At 50.8% G+C, this 13,074-nt stretch overlaps 1 protein-coding gene across 1 annotated transcript; it reads right to left on the bottom strand.

Annotated features, from left to right (window-relative positions):
• Window positions 1-10,978: 10,978 nt before the first annotated feature.
• Window positions 10,979-11,926, bottom strand: LOC108514150 (olfactory receptor 2V1-like). Its single transcript, XM_017850213.1, has one exon. The coding sequence runs from the start codon at window positions 11,924-11,926 to the stop codon at window positions 10,979-10,981; it is 948 nt and encodes a 315-aa protein (XP_017705702.1).
• Between the last annotated feature and the right edge of the window lie 1,148 nt (window positions 11,927-13,074).

Below are 13,074 nucleotides of genomic sequence, written 5' to 3'. Positions count from 1 at the left end.
CTGCTTGGGACCCTTATGCCATCATAATGAGTCACCAGTTCTGAGCTTCTTCCATGGGTCCCTTTGAGCCTGACTAATGGGCATGAGCACATAAGAAAAGGACGTTTCAGCACTTGGAAGGCTGAGACAGGAGGACAGCTGGAGCCCAGGAGGTGGAGGCTGCACTGAGGTGTGATTGCACCACTGCACTCCAGTCTGGAAGACAGAGCAAGACCCTGTCTGGAAAGAAAGGAAAGACAGAAAAGATAAAAAGAGAAACAAGAAAAGGAAGTTTTCATGCCCAGTGTGGTGGCCTAAGTGGGCATGGGAGTCCTGAGAGAGGACGTGGTGGTGACTGCATAGAGAGGTGATGTAGCAGCAGAAAAAATCCCAAGTGTAGTGGCTCACGCCTGTAATCCCAGCAATTTGTGAGGCTGAGACGGGTGGATCACTTGAGTTCAGGAGTTCAAGACGAGCCTGGCCAACATGGTGAAACCCCATCTCTATTAAAAATACAAAACCTAGTTGGGCATGGTGGCACCGGCCTGTGGTCTCAGCTACTTGGGAGGCTGAGGCAGGAGAATTGCTTGAACCAGGGAGATGGAAGTTGCAGTGAGCCGAGATTGTTCCACTGCACCCCAGCAGGGCGACAGAGTGAGACTCTGTTTAAAAAAAAAAAAAAAAAAAAAAAGACACTCTCCTACATTTATCTTTGAAAACTTTTAAATTTTAACTTGTATGTTTAAGTGTAAATTATATTTCATATTAATTTTTTGTTATAGTGTGAGGATTGGATTAAGGTTAATTTATTTCCCCTATGGATGCCCAGTTGTTCCTGAACCATTTGGTGCGAACACTTTCGTTTCCACATTGAATTGCTTTGGTGCCTTTGGTAGAACCAAATAACTGTCTTTGTGGGCCCAAACTTTTGTTCATTTTGCTTTTCAATTAAAATTTCAAATAGGCCAGGCATGGTGGCTCACCCGTGTAATCCCAGCACTTTCGTAGGCTGAGGCAGGAGGATTGCTTGAGGCCAGGAGTTGGAGACCAGCCTGGGCAACATAGCAAGTCCACGTCTCTACAAACATATTTTTAAAAGTTAGCATGATGGTGTATGCTTGTCGTCCCACCTACTCAGGAGGCTGAGGCAGGAGGATTGCTTGGACCCAGGAGGCCAAAGCTGCAGTGAAATGTAATCACACCAGTGCACTGCAACCTGGGGGATAGAGTGAATCCCTGTGTCCAAATAAATAGATAAATAAATAAATAAAATTTTGCACCGTGTGAATATACCATGTTTTGTTTATCCATTCATCCATGGATGAACGTTTACGTTGTTTCCACTTTTAATTAATTTATTTATTTTGAGTCAGATTCTCACTCTCTTGCCCAGTCAGGAATACAGTGGTGTCATCGTAGCTCACTGCAACCTCTGCCTCCTGAGTTCAAGTTACCTTCCCACCTCAGCTTCGCAAGTAGCTGGAACCATAGGCACATACTGCCATGCCTGGCTAATTTTTGTATTTTTTTGTAGAGATGGGTTTGTTATGTTGCCCAGGCTGGTCTGGAACTCTTGGCCTCAAGCAATCCACCCACTGTAGCCTCCCAGAGTGCTGGGATTACAGGTGTGAGCCACCTTGCCTAGCCTTTGTTTCCACTTTTTCTTTTGCTATGATGAATAATGATACTGTATGCATTTTGTGTACAATTTTTTACATGAACACGTTTTCCATTATCTTGTCTATACACCTAGGAGTGGAATTGATGAATTGTATAGTAACCCTGTGTTTAACTTTTTGGCATAGCAAAGTGAAACTTGCAACCTAGCAATTCTGCAGAAAAGGCACATCAATACGGACAGAAAGCAGATCGCTGGTTGTCTAGGCCTGAGGACAACAGCCAGGATTGGCTGCAGACAGGCACGCAGGAAATCTTTACTGCAAGGGAACTGTTCTAAAAGCAGATTGTGGTGATGCTTGCAGAACTCTATGCAGTGACTAAAAACTCACAGTTGAGCTGTATACTTACCATGAGTGGATTTCATTGTATTGAATTGTACCCCCAATAAAGCTGTTATAGAATGCTAAAACATAAAACCAAAGCCCCATACACAACAATGAGATAGTGTTTCCCAGGGAACAGCTCAGGTGACAGTTGCATTGTGCAATACTTAATGCTCTAATGCAGCCCTGGAAGGGGCTGGGATGCAGGCAACTGAAGCTGGGAGGGGAGTGATGGAAGTCATCCAATCTAAAACTGCCAGAATGGAGACCTTGCCAAGAGATGCATTTAAAAAACGAAAAGTAGTGCGTATTACAGAAACGGAATGAAGGTCGGTCATGTGACCCAGTTTATGGTCAATACGGGTGTGTCCACCCAATAGTGTGTGTCTGCAGGCAGCGCCAACGAGTGCTGCTGTGTTTTGTGTGTGATGTGCAAAGTACTGGTCCTTGAGGAGACAGGGCGCTCACTTTCATTTTCCACAACTGTCTTTTAAAATCTAAGGCGAGAGGCCAGGCGCGGTGGCTCACGCCTGTAATCCCAGCACTTTGGGAGACCGAGGTGGGCGGATCACGAGGTCAGAAGATCCAGACCATCCTGGCTAACATGGTGAAACCCTGTCTCTACTAAAAATACAAAACCTAAGGCGAGCGTGGTGGCGGGCGCCTGTAGTCCCAGCTACTCGGGAGGCTGAGGCAGGAGAATGGCGTAAACCGGAGAGGTGGAGCAGTGAGCCGAGATCGCGCCACTGCACTCCACCTGGGCGACAGAGCAAGACTCTGTCTCAAAAAAAAAAAAAAAAAAAAAAAAAGTCTAAGGCCAGAAAAGCTTCTGTTGACGAGCTCTCGAGGCTTCAGGAGGGTCGTGGTGTTGAGTGTGCTGGCTTTGTACAGGGGCCGCCCGGGCGGGTCAGCTCCTCCGCTGGCTGTCGGGGTGCGAGTTACACAACCCCTGGAGGTCCTGGTTTCTCGTCTGTAGAATAGGGTGAGAGCAGCACCTTTCTCACAGGTGGATGACGAGGGTTAGAGCAATTAACACACGCACTAGCACTAAGAAAGACGGAAGAAACACTCACTGGATCTACAGCTGCGCCAAGGCAGCTCAGTTCCAGGCCCAGGGGACACAGCACGAAGGAAACAAAACGGATGGATCCTGCTCCCCAGAGGGGAAGGTTGGGGTGAGGAAGAAGGGAAGACCGAGGCCGCACAGGCGGACAACGGTGGAGGGCACTGCGCGATGGAGAGGGGCCTCCGCCCAGGGAGATGTGGAAGAGGCGGCGCGAGGGCGCACGGAGCTCCAAGGGAAAGGCGGGTGCGGGGGCTGCAGGGGCTGCAGGGGCGGAGCAGGAGGCTGGGCGAGAACCGTGCGTACCCCCAGCAGCGGCAGGAAGGAGACAAGCCTGGATAGCCGGGCCTGTTTTCCGCAGCCTCGGCTTCTGGTTTGTGTTCGGGGAGAGCCCGCGTTCAGCCCCATCTCAGCGACTCCCGCTGCACCCGCTCCTCGTCCTCGGCTCCCGCCTTGGAAGCAGCGGCCTCTCGGCGCTTCCCCGAATCCGAACCTCCCTCCAGGGCTTGTTAACGTGAAAGTTTCTATCAGGGATTCAAGGAACCGCCTCTGGGCTGCCGCGGAACGGGGAACATCCCTTGGGAAACGCAGCGCGTCCCCTGGTCGCGCCCAGGAACTTCTCGAGCCTGCGAGTCCGCTCGCGAGAGTCCCCCAGGCCGACGCCGCCCCAGCTCGCTCGCAGCTCGCCCGCCCGGGGAGAGGACCTGGAGCCTCAGCGGCTGGCCCGAAGCCAGGGGTCCCTGCACCTTCCCGCAATGACTCCAGGGAGACCTGCCAGGCGCGCCTGAGCGCAGGGCGGCGCCTCTGTCCCCTCGCAGGAGCGGGAACTGCCTCTTTCTTCTGGATCTCTCCTCTGCCAGGAGTGGGGGTGGTACTGTCGCCCTAGTAGCCCCTACACAGCCCTAGACGCCGCCTCCCTGGATGGGCCAGCTATTGGGGAAACCCATCGGGGCCATCCCCTCTGAGGACTGGTCTGAGCACAGAGACATCCTGTGTGCTCCTTGGTTTCTCAAAACCCATCTGAGTGTAATTCTGTGTCCTGGATGGGGTGAGGCTGGAGCTCAGGGAGGGACAGCGTTGCTGAAGAGCTGCAGTGGTGGCATCTTCCCTCGGGCTTTCTGGAGAAGGCGCCTCTGAGCAGATGGGGCTTCAGACCCGGCTTCCTGTGAGCTGTGAGCCTGTGTGGGCAGCAGCCAGCCAGGCAGCCCTTCACCTGTGACTGGGAGGTGGCGCGGGGCTTGGGTTTCCTCGAGGTTTCACCCTGGGCATGGACCTGGGAGTGCCAGGGCCGTCTGTGAAAACGTCTGGAGGAGTTTCCTAGGGCTGCCAGAACAAAATAGCCCAGCCTGGGCCTTCAACTACAGATGGTCATTTTCTCCCAGGTCTGAGGCTGTGAGTCCAAGATCAAGGCACCAGGAGGCTTGTTTCTGCGGAGGCTTCTCTTTTTGGCCTGCAGGTGGCCGCCTTCTCTCTGTGTTCACACGTGGTGTTTTGTCTGTGCACGTGCACCCATAAGATGGCCCCGTGTGTCCACATCTCCTCTTCTTCTAAGCAGATTGGATTGGGGTCCACCCTAGTGACCTCACTTTAGTGTAATCACCTCTTTCCAGGCTCTATCTCCATACACAGTGAAATTTTGGTGTGCTGAGGTTTGGAGTTCTGAGATACGAATTTTCAGGGGACATAATTCCGCCCTAGCTAGGTCTTAAGGCAGAGTCAAAACTGCCAAGGGAGGCTCTGGCAGCTTTCACAAGTGGGACCATCCTGTGTCACCTTAGGCTAAAGGGAGGAAGTGATATTCTGGGGCTACTTGGCTGGTTGTTCTGATGCACCCAGGAGGAGAAATCAGGTTAGCTCTGTCTTTGCCAGCTTGGAAATCCATCTGGACTCAGTTGCACTGTTGCACAGACCTGGAGCTTGTCCCAACCTGGGCCCCGGACAGTTTAGGGACCTGCTCTGTGACTACAGACCAGCCACTCCCATCTCTGAACCAGTTTTCACATCAACAAAATGAGAGGGTGAATGAGATGATCTCAAAGGTCCCTGCTAACTCTAAACTCCCAGCTTTCCTGTCACTGAGATTTGGCAGGTTTCTCTTTCTTTCTTTCTTTCTTTCTTTCTTTCTTTCTTTCTTTCTTTCTTTCTTTTCTTCCTTTTTTTTGATAGATTCTCACTCTGTCACCCAGGGTGGGGTGCAGTGGTGCAATCTCAGGTCACTGCAACCTCCACCTGGGTGGGTCAATGAATTCCCACGCCACAACCACCAGAGTAGCTGGGATTACAGCCTTGCACCTCCATGCATGGCTAATTTTTATTAGGTTGGTGCAAAAGTAATTGCGGTTTTGATCATTACTTTAAATTAATAGTAGAGACGGGGTTTCGCCATGTTGGTCCTGAACTCCTGGCCTCATGTAATCTACCTGACTTGGCCTCCCAAAGTCCTGGGATTACAGGAGTGAGCCATCGCACCCGGCCTCAGATTCATCCTGTTTCTAAGATCTCTGCTGAATATCCCACCCTTCAGTAGGGTGAGTGAAGACTGAGATAAAGAGCCCATTTTCTGGGCTGCCTTTTAGTACAGGTGGAGAAGGTGGCCCATGTGACAGGAGATGGGGCACTCACCACCAAACGCCCCCCCAGCACCCCCCTGGCATGGCTCTTCTTCCTGCCTCTTTGACCCCCTAGAGCCCTGGACCTGGGCTGCACCCGAGGGTGGCACCTCACCCTCCACACATGGCAGAGTGAAATGATAGCACCCTGGCCATGGCAGCACATGCTCACAGTCCCAGGACAGAACTGCTGGGAGCAGGGAGCGGTTGGAGTGGACCAAGGCTTTGGCCTATGGCAAGCCCTGAGCTCAGACGGGTGAAGGAGTTCATAGTTGTCTGTCATTAGAGTCATTCTGCCTCTGGCTCAGCTGCTCTGGGCTGGGCAAAGCTAGTCACTGTCTCAGAAGGACCCACAGGTTGTCCCAGAAGACAGGGAGGGCCTTGGGTAGACTGGGCCCTGCTTACTCCTCTCAGGACAGAGTCTGGATAAGTTGGCCAGAAAAGCCATGTCATCATTTGAGCTGGCCCTCAAAGACAAGAGCTCAAGGAGCAAAAGTGCAGATTGGTATAAATTGTCACAGTGTCCTGGAGGGGGACTCTGAGGTCACTTGGTCAAATGCCCACAGCGTCTTCTAGGGAAATCAGGAGTTGAAGGCGGTGCTGCCTGTGGACCTCCCCCTCTGCTCTAGTTTCTTGGGGGAGGAGGGAGTGAGGAGGTTCCTAATCTGGGTCCTGTCTGGAACCTCTTTCCTCCTGATCACCAGACTCTAGGCCCTGAGTTTGACAGTTTTCCCGTCCAAGCAGAGGCTAACAAGACTCCTGCTTTCATTTCCACCCAGGATTGGCGGGCACAAGGCCCTTCTTTGGTCTTTAAACTTATCCATGTCATTAAGCTCATTTATCTGTTCTCTGCTATGCGCACACTCAATCATGCCACCACCACTCCCGCCATGTCTGCCATGTTAGCAGGGCTGTGTGTGCCGGGGCACCTGGGTCTGTGAGGGTACAGGCACCTCTAGACCATCAAACTCAACCGCATCTCCCTTTTCCCCCCTGGGCTCATCCACATGGCTGCCCACCCCCAATGATAATGGACGCCCTGGCCCCCCAACCCCAATGACAATGCACGTCTTGGCCCCCCACCCCTGGGGGTTTCTTGGGGACATCCTAGGTGTGATCTCACTGGGTCTGGGCTGCCCCCTCCTCACTGCCTCCTAGGAAGCCCCAGCCCCTGCTCACTTTTCAGTCATCAGGCCCCGGCTGTGTCTCCCACACATTCGGAGCCAGCCTCTCCCCTCATCCACCCGGGGCCCTTCCTCCTCCTTCTGAAACAGTCTCTCCAGCCCTGCACCTAGCGTGGGTTTGGACAAAGCCCCTGTATCCTTCTGAGCTCAGGGCCTGCCACAGGCCAAAGCCTTGGCCACCCCCGATGCTGCCCCCTGCTCCCTGCAGTTCTGTGCTGATGGGGCTGTGAGCATGTGCTACCATGGCCAGGGTGCTATCATTTCACTCTGGCATGTGTGGAGGGTGGGACCACACAGGCCCTGGGACAGCTCCAGGAAGGCCCTGCCTGCCCAGGTCACCCTCATGCAGGTCCCAGCAATGCGGACATCTGACAGTGAACACAGTGGATCTTGAGGAGACAGGTCAACCTCCCAGCACCCCAGAAACTCAGGCCTGGGAGTGGCTGTGGATTAGAGGGGAGGGCCTTGCCCACGGAAACATCAGGCCTTGGGCACTTTCCCACTGCAGCGCTCCCTGGAGGGCACCTGGGTGTGGCTTTTGAGGTCCCCAGAATCGCAACTATCCTCTGCCTGCAGGTGTTTCCCATTACCCTCCCACGAGCCCCTTCCCCCGAATGTCCCCAATGCTGTTCTCAGCTGGGTCCCTGCTAATCCTCTCCGCTGTCAGTAGGAGCTCCCACGGGGTCCTCCTGGGCCGGCCTGTGCTGCCGCCATGCACCTTACTGTCTTTCCTGTCACCAGCCCCCTGCAGTCCATGCTGTTATTATCCCCATGTGACAGATGGGGACACCGAGGCACAGAGAGGCTGGCAGGCTTGCCAAGGGCAGCAGGAGGGAGGCTGGAGTAGTCTGGACCCCACTCCGCTCTCTCCTTCACCGGCACTGGATCTGTCTCTATGGCCACATCCCTGGCTATTTCAGACCAATACGATGGCACAGGTTACTTAAATAAAAAAGAAAACAAACAAATGTAAACACCTGCACTCGTCCCACGCTGCCCGTGCTCTCGCCTCTGATTGGGATCGTGGCTCTCTGCTGCCCTCCTGTGGCCGTTGGTTGTCCTGGGTGGGGACGGGCGCTGACCTCACCGACAGCAGCGAATACTGATTCCTCCAGGGTCAGACTTTGGTGCCAACTTGATCAGGACAGATCTGAGCCCCGCGGTTATGGAGAGGCCAGCTTAGCTTTCATACATGTCACAAACACATACACAGTCTTTCCAAATGGAGGTGTAGAGCAATTTTTAAATTTAAAATTCATGTTTTATTTTGATTTGTTCTAGAGATGGGGTTTCGCCATGTTGCCCAGGCTGGTCTCAAACTCGTGGGCTCAAGTGATCCTCCTGTCTCGGCCTCTCAAAGTGCTGGGATTGCAGACATGAGAAACCCTGCCCAGCTGAAATGGAACATTTCTAATTTGTAGAGATAGGCTCTGTCTGAGCTGCCCTGGCTGGCGTGCAGTGACACTGCAATGTCTGACTCCCGGGCTCAAGGGATCCTCCCGCCTCAGCCTCCCATCTTCAGCTGGGATTATAGGAATGAGCCGCCACGCCTGGCTTCAAGCAATTTTTATATTCACACACACACAAAACATGGATCTAACTGATTGCCATGAAGATTTTTTACATCTATGCCCCCAAATCACCCAATACAATGAACGGACACCTTGATGGGAACAGATTTGGTAAGGTACTTGGCAAAAAAACTGGCCTTGAGCATATTAAACTATTAATTATAAAAAAATGTCAGGCATACACAAAAGTGAAGCAAGTAACAAAAACTCCCACGACCGCTGGCAAGATTCTTGCTGCTTCTACTCTCCTGTGCTTTCACATGTATTTTCTTTTTACTTTTTGTTTATTTTATTTTATTTTTCTGAGACAGGCTCCTGCTCTGTCTCCCAGGCTGGAGTGCAGTGGCACGATCACGGATGTGTGCCACCACACCAGGCTGATTTTTGTATTTTTCGTAGAGATGGGGTTTTGCCATGTTGCTCAGGCTGGTCTCCAACTGCTGGGCTCAAGCAATCCACCCACCTTGGCCTCCCAAAGTGGTGGGATTACAGGTGTGAGCTATGGCATCGGGCCCCCTTTCACACGTATTTTCTCTATGTATATTATTTCCTTACAAATCTCTAACAATTCCAAATCTCTAAGTTTGCAGTTGCTCACACTGAGACTAGTTGTGCAACACTTGTTTCATAAGGAGCATTAATAGTGAACTGAATTGTGTGCCTGGACATAAGAGGACCCTGTGGAACCTTTTTGTGATCTGGAACTTACCACATTTCTGGGTGCTGGTAGGTGTTCAGTAGATATTTTTCAACTGAATGCCTGGTCCTTGGGCAGGAAGTGAATTAAGGACACAAAATCAATGCCAATGAAATGCAAGAAAATGAAATAGGAATTATCCCACCATGGAGCTGGTTAAAGCAAAGGCTGGTGAAACTTTTGCTTTGGCGACTGTGGTCCAAAATCCTGTGTCCATGAAAGAGGGCTAGATTAAGTTTGCTATAAATGTTCTTCCAGTCTAGAGGTTCAGTGGTTATAGATAAACAGTTCTGGTTGAAATGCTCAAGATACTTATGGTTTGAGGGGTGCAAAATCCTAGAGAAATCTGAGTGGGCATGAGGTTAATCAGGGATGCTTCCTGGAAGAGGAGAATTTGGGGCAAATTGAAATTTGTACAAGGCAAAAATATATGATGAGAATGAGAATACACAGAAAGAGATTTAAAATTATAGAGCTTATGGCTGGGCATAGTGGCTCATGCCTGTACTCCCAGCACTTTGGGAGGCCGAGGAGGGCAGATCACCTGAAGTCAGGAATTAAAGACCAGCCTGACCAACATGGTGAAAACCCGTCTCTACTAAAAATACAAAAATTAGCCGGGTGTGGTGGTGAGCACCTGTAATCCCAGCTACTTGGGAAGCTGAGGCAGGAGAATCACTTGAACCCCAGAGCCAAAATCACACCACTGCACTCCAGCCAGGCGACAAGAGTGAAACTCTGTCTCAAACAAATATATACAGAAAGCTTAAATTAATTTGGTAGGTTGCGCATTACCTAAGTAATATCAGCAAGAGGTCACAGAATATACTAAGATGCATCTACACAACAGAAAATCTTGCAGCCCCGTGACTAAGGAAAGTTACTGCTATTTTCACCAGTCCTTGGAGACACCTCTTCAGGCAATTAAATGCCCAAGGGAAGAAGCCCCCTGCGAAGTTGTTTGCTCATCTCAGCTGCGGCAAAAAACCCGTGTCTCCCATGGGGAGGTGAAGAGGAAAACTGGCGATGAGGCAGGGACTTACCAATCTGAGCCGTAGCTTCCTGTCCTGTAAAACGGGCTTCATATTTTCACCACAGAATGTTTTCTGTGAGAATTAAGCTGAGTGGACAATCTAAAGTCATCTCCCACGGTAGGCCCTGGGTGCCACCTCCCTCCGCTTCTCCAAAGCCCAGCAAACACCTCCCTGGGGTTTAGTCTAATCCTGAGGCCCAGTTCTGGCCTCTTTTCTCTCTGCCTTCAATGGAGATGATTTTTTTCCGTGAAAAGAGGATTCTACTGCAAATATGTGCAAAGGACAGGCACAGAGCTTGGAAAAATGGACACAAGTCCTGCAAATAGTTCAGACCAAAATGCTGGAAATCAGTTTTCAAATAGCAGATGAAATTCTGCCACCATGCTCCAGTCTTCATTCCCCAAAGGGGAAGCAGTTCAGCCAGTTTTCTCCTTACAGAAGCTGAGCTGACACAGAGTGGCACACACTGCTAGGGCGTGGTGAGGAGACAGCAGGCTCGGGGGATTTCCACTGAATACACAAGCAAGCACGTCTCTACCCTGTCCCTCATCATCTCAAAGACAACTTGTATGCTTTTAATACGTCTTTACGAAGTTTCCAGTTACACAGTGTGAGGGGTGGACACTCTCCAAAGAGAACGATGAAGCTTTATTTTCTGCCGTCTGTAAGTTGTTCACCTAAGACCCTAGTGTTGGGCTATAACTGGTGTGAGACATCATATAAACAGGTGTCATGATCCTAACTATTAATGAGAAAACGAAGACTGAAAATAAGCAAATTATTCACCTGACAATCCAGAGCCAAGAGATGGCAGAGCCAGGCACTGGATGCCTTGGGTTCAGGGCTGGCTGCCAATCCTGCAGTGGTTCAGCACATTCCTCAGTGCCCCCATCACCTCCTGGTTCCTCAAGCTGTAAATGAGGGGGTTGAGCATGGGAGTAAGGACCGTGTAGAAGATAGAGGCCACCTTGTCATGGCTGGGGGCCCAGTAGTGCCTAGGCCTCAGGTAGATGAACATGGCTGCCCCATAGAAGACGGTGACAGCTGTCAGGTGGGAGGAGCAGGTGGCCAGAGCCTTTTTCCAGGTCTGAGCAGAGCGCATTTGTAGCACAGTCCCTAGGATGCAAGCATAGGAGGCCACGATGATGGAGAAGGGAAGGAGAAGCATGAAGACACAGCAAGCAAAGAGGAGGGTGTCAAAAAGGGAAGTGTCTACACAGGCCAGCTTCAATAAAGCTGGAACCTCACAGAAGAAGTGATCCACGTTTCTCGAGCCACAGTGGGGTAAGCATATGGCTGCCACCATCTGAATCACTCCATCGATTATCCCAAAGGCCCAGGAGCTCCCAATAATCTGGAGACAGACCTTCTGATTCATGAGGATGGGATAGTGAAGTGGGTGGCTAATGGCCACATAGCGGTCATAAGCCATGAGTCCCAGCAAGAGCCCCTCAGATCCCACAAGAGAGACAAAAAAGCCAGTTTGTACGCCACAGCCCACAAAGGAGATGGACTTCCTGCCAGACAGGAAGTTGGCTGCCATCTTTGGCACAATGTTACAGACCAACATGAGGTCCATGAGGGAGAGCTGGCTGAGGAAGAAGTACATCCAGGTGTGAAGTTGAGGGTTCATGTAGATGAGGAAGATGAGGAGGATGTTCCCACAGAGGGCCACTGTGAAGACCACCATAACTGCAGAGAAGAGGACAAGGTCAGTCTGGCTGTGGGAAAAGATGCCCAAGAGGATGAAGCCATCTGTGTATGATTGGTTCACCCATCTTCCCATGGCTTAGTCGTTCACAGTCACCTGAGAACACAGAGAAATTATGAGATTGAGGGACATGTCTCTATTGTGCTCCAAATTCTTCAGTTCAACAGCATATGCTCTGAGACATGCAGGAGGACACTCTCGTATTCCTGTGACACAGGTGACAGGACCTCTGCCAGCTCTGGAATTGGACTCCACATGGTTATTCATGCATGTCCAAACCCAGAGGGTAGAAAGGGGATCATTTCATGTGCCCCAGGACTGTTGGACAATTCTCCTTCAGCCAGCAAAGCCCAGGCTTTCCACATAGCTGGGGTCACATGGGTTTGGTCCACTGTCTCTAACAGGCCTTGGACTATTTCATGCCCAAGAGATCATTTACATGTGTTACAAAAAGGAAAGATTATGGAGACGTGAGATGTTCTTTAGTCTTTATTTTGTTCAGGTCAAAAATCCTGGGACCATTTTCAATTTCTCTATTTCTTTAATTCCCTAGGTCCAAACCATCAGAAAAGCCCCTTGGCCGTACCCTCAGTGTTTCTCAGAATCTAATTCGCTCTTCCCACCCTCACCAAAACTACCCTAGTCCCAGCCACCCTCCTCTCTCTGATGGGTTATTGTAGCCTCTTCCCTGGTCTCGCAGCTTCTATCCTTCAACCCTTGAGTCTATTGTCACAGCATTTGCAGAGAGTCTGCTAAACTCTAAGGCATTTGTGCAACTTTCCTAGTGAACGTATGTCAATGACATCCCAAATTACTTCAAATAAAGCCCAGTCCTTACAGTAGAAAGTAAAGTCCTACATCACACACACACACTCAGAGACACACACAGACACACACACACACACACACATAGATACATATAGACACACAGACACATGGAAATACATACACACACATAGACACACACAGACACACAGATATACACACAGACATACACAGACACATGGAAATACACACACACAGACACATGAAAATATACATGCAGAAATACACAGAAACACATAGGCACATGGAAACACACACAGACACAGACATAGACACACAGACACATGGAAACACACCCCCCCCCAACCGCACACGACCCTCTGAGGTCCCCTGTGGCCCCTCCCTTGCTCACAGAGCTTCCGGGGCCTCTTGGCCTGGGTGCCCACGCCCTCCGTCCT

The sequence above is a fragment of the Rhinopithecus bieti genome, unplaced genomic scaffold, assembly GCF_001698545.2.
Source record: "Rhinopithecus bieti isolate Rb0 unplaced genomic scaffold, ASM169854v2 scaffold_33891, whole genome shotgun sequence".
Taxonomy (NCBI): Eukaryota; Metazoa; Chordata; class Mammalia; order Primates; family Cercopithecidae; genus Rhinopithecus; species Rhinopithecus bieti.
This window is presented reverse-complemented; position numbering and strand designations above follow the sequence as displayed.

Coding starts and splice junctions, on each gene's coding strand:
- LOC108514150 (XM_017850213.1), bottom strand. CDS start 11,926: ATGGGAAGATGGGTGAACCAATCATACACAGATGGCTTCATCCTCTTG.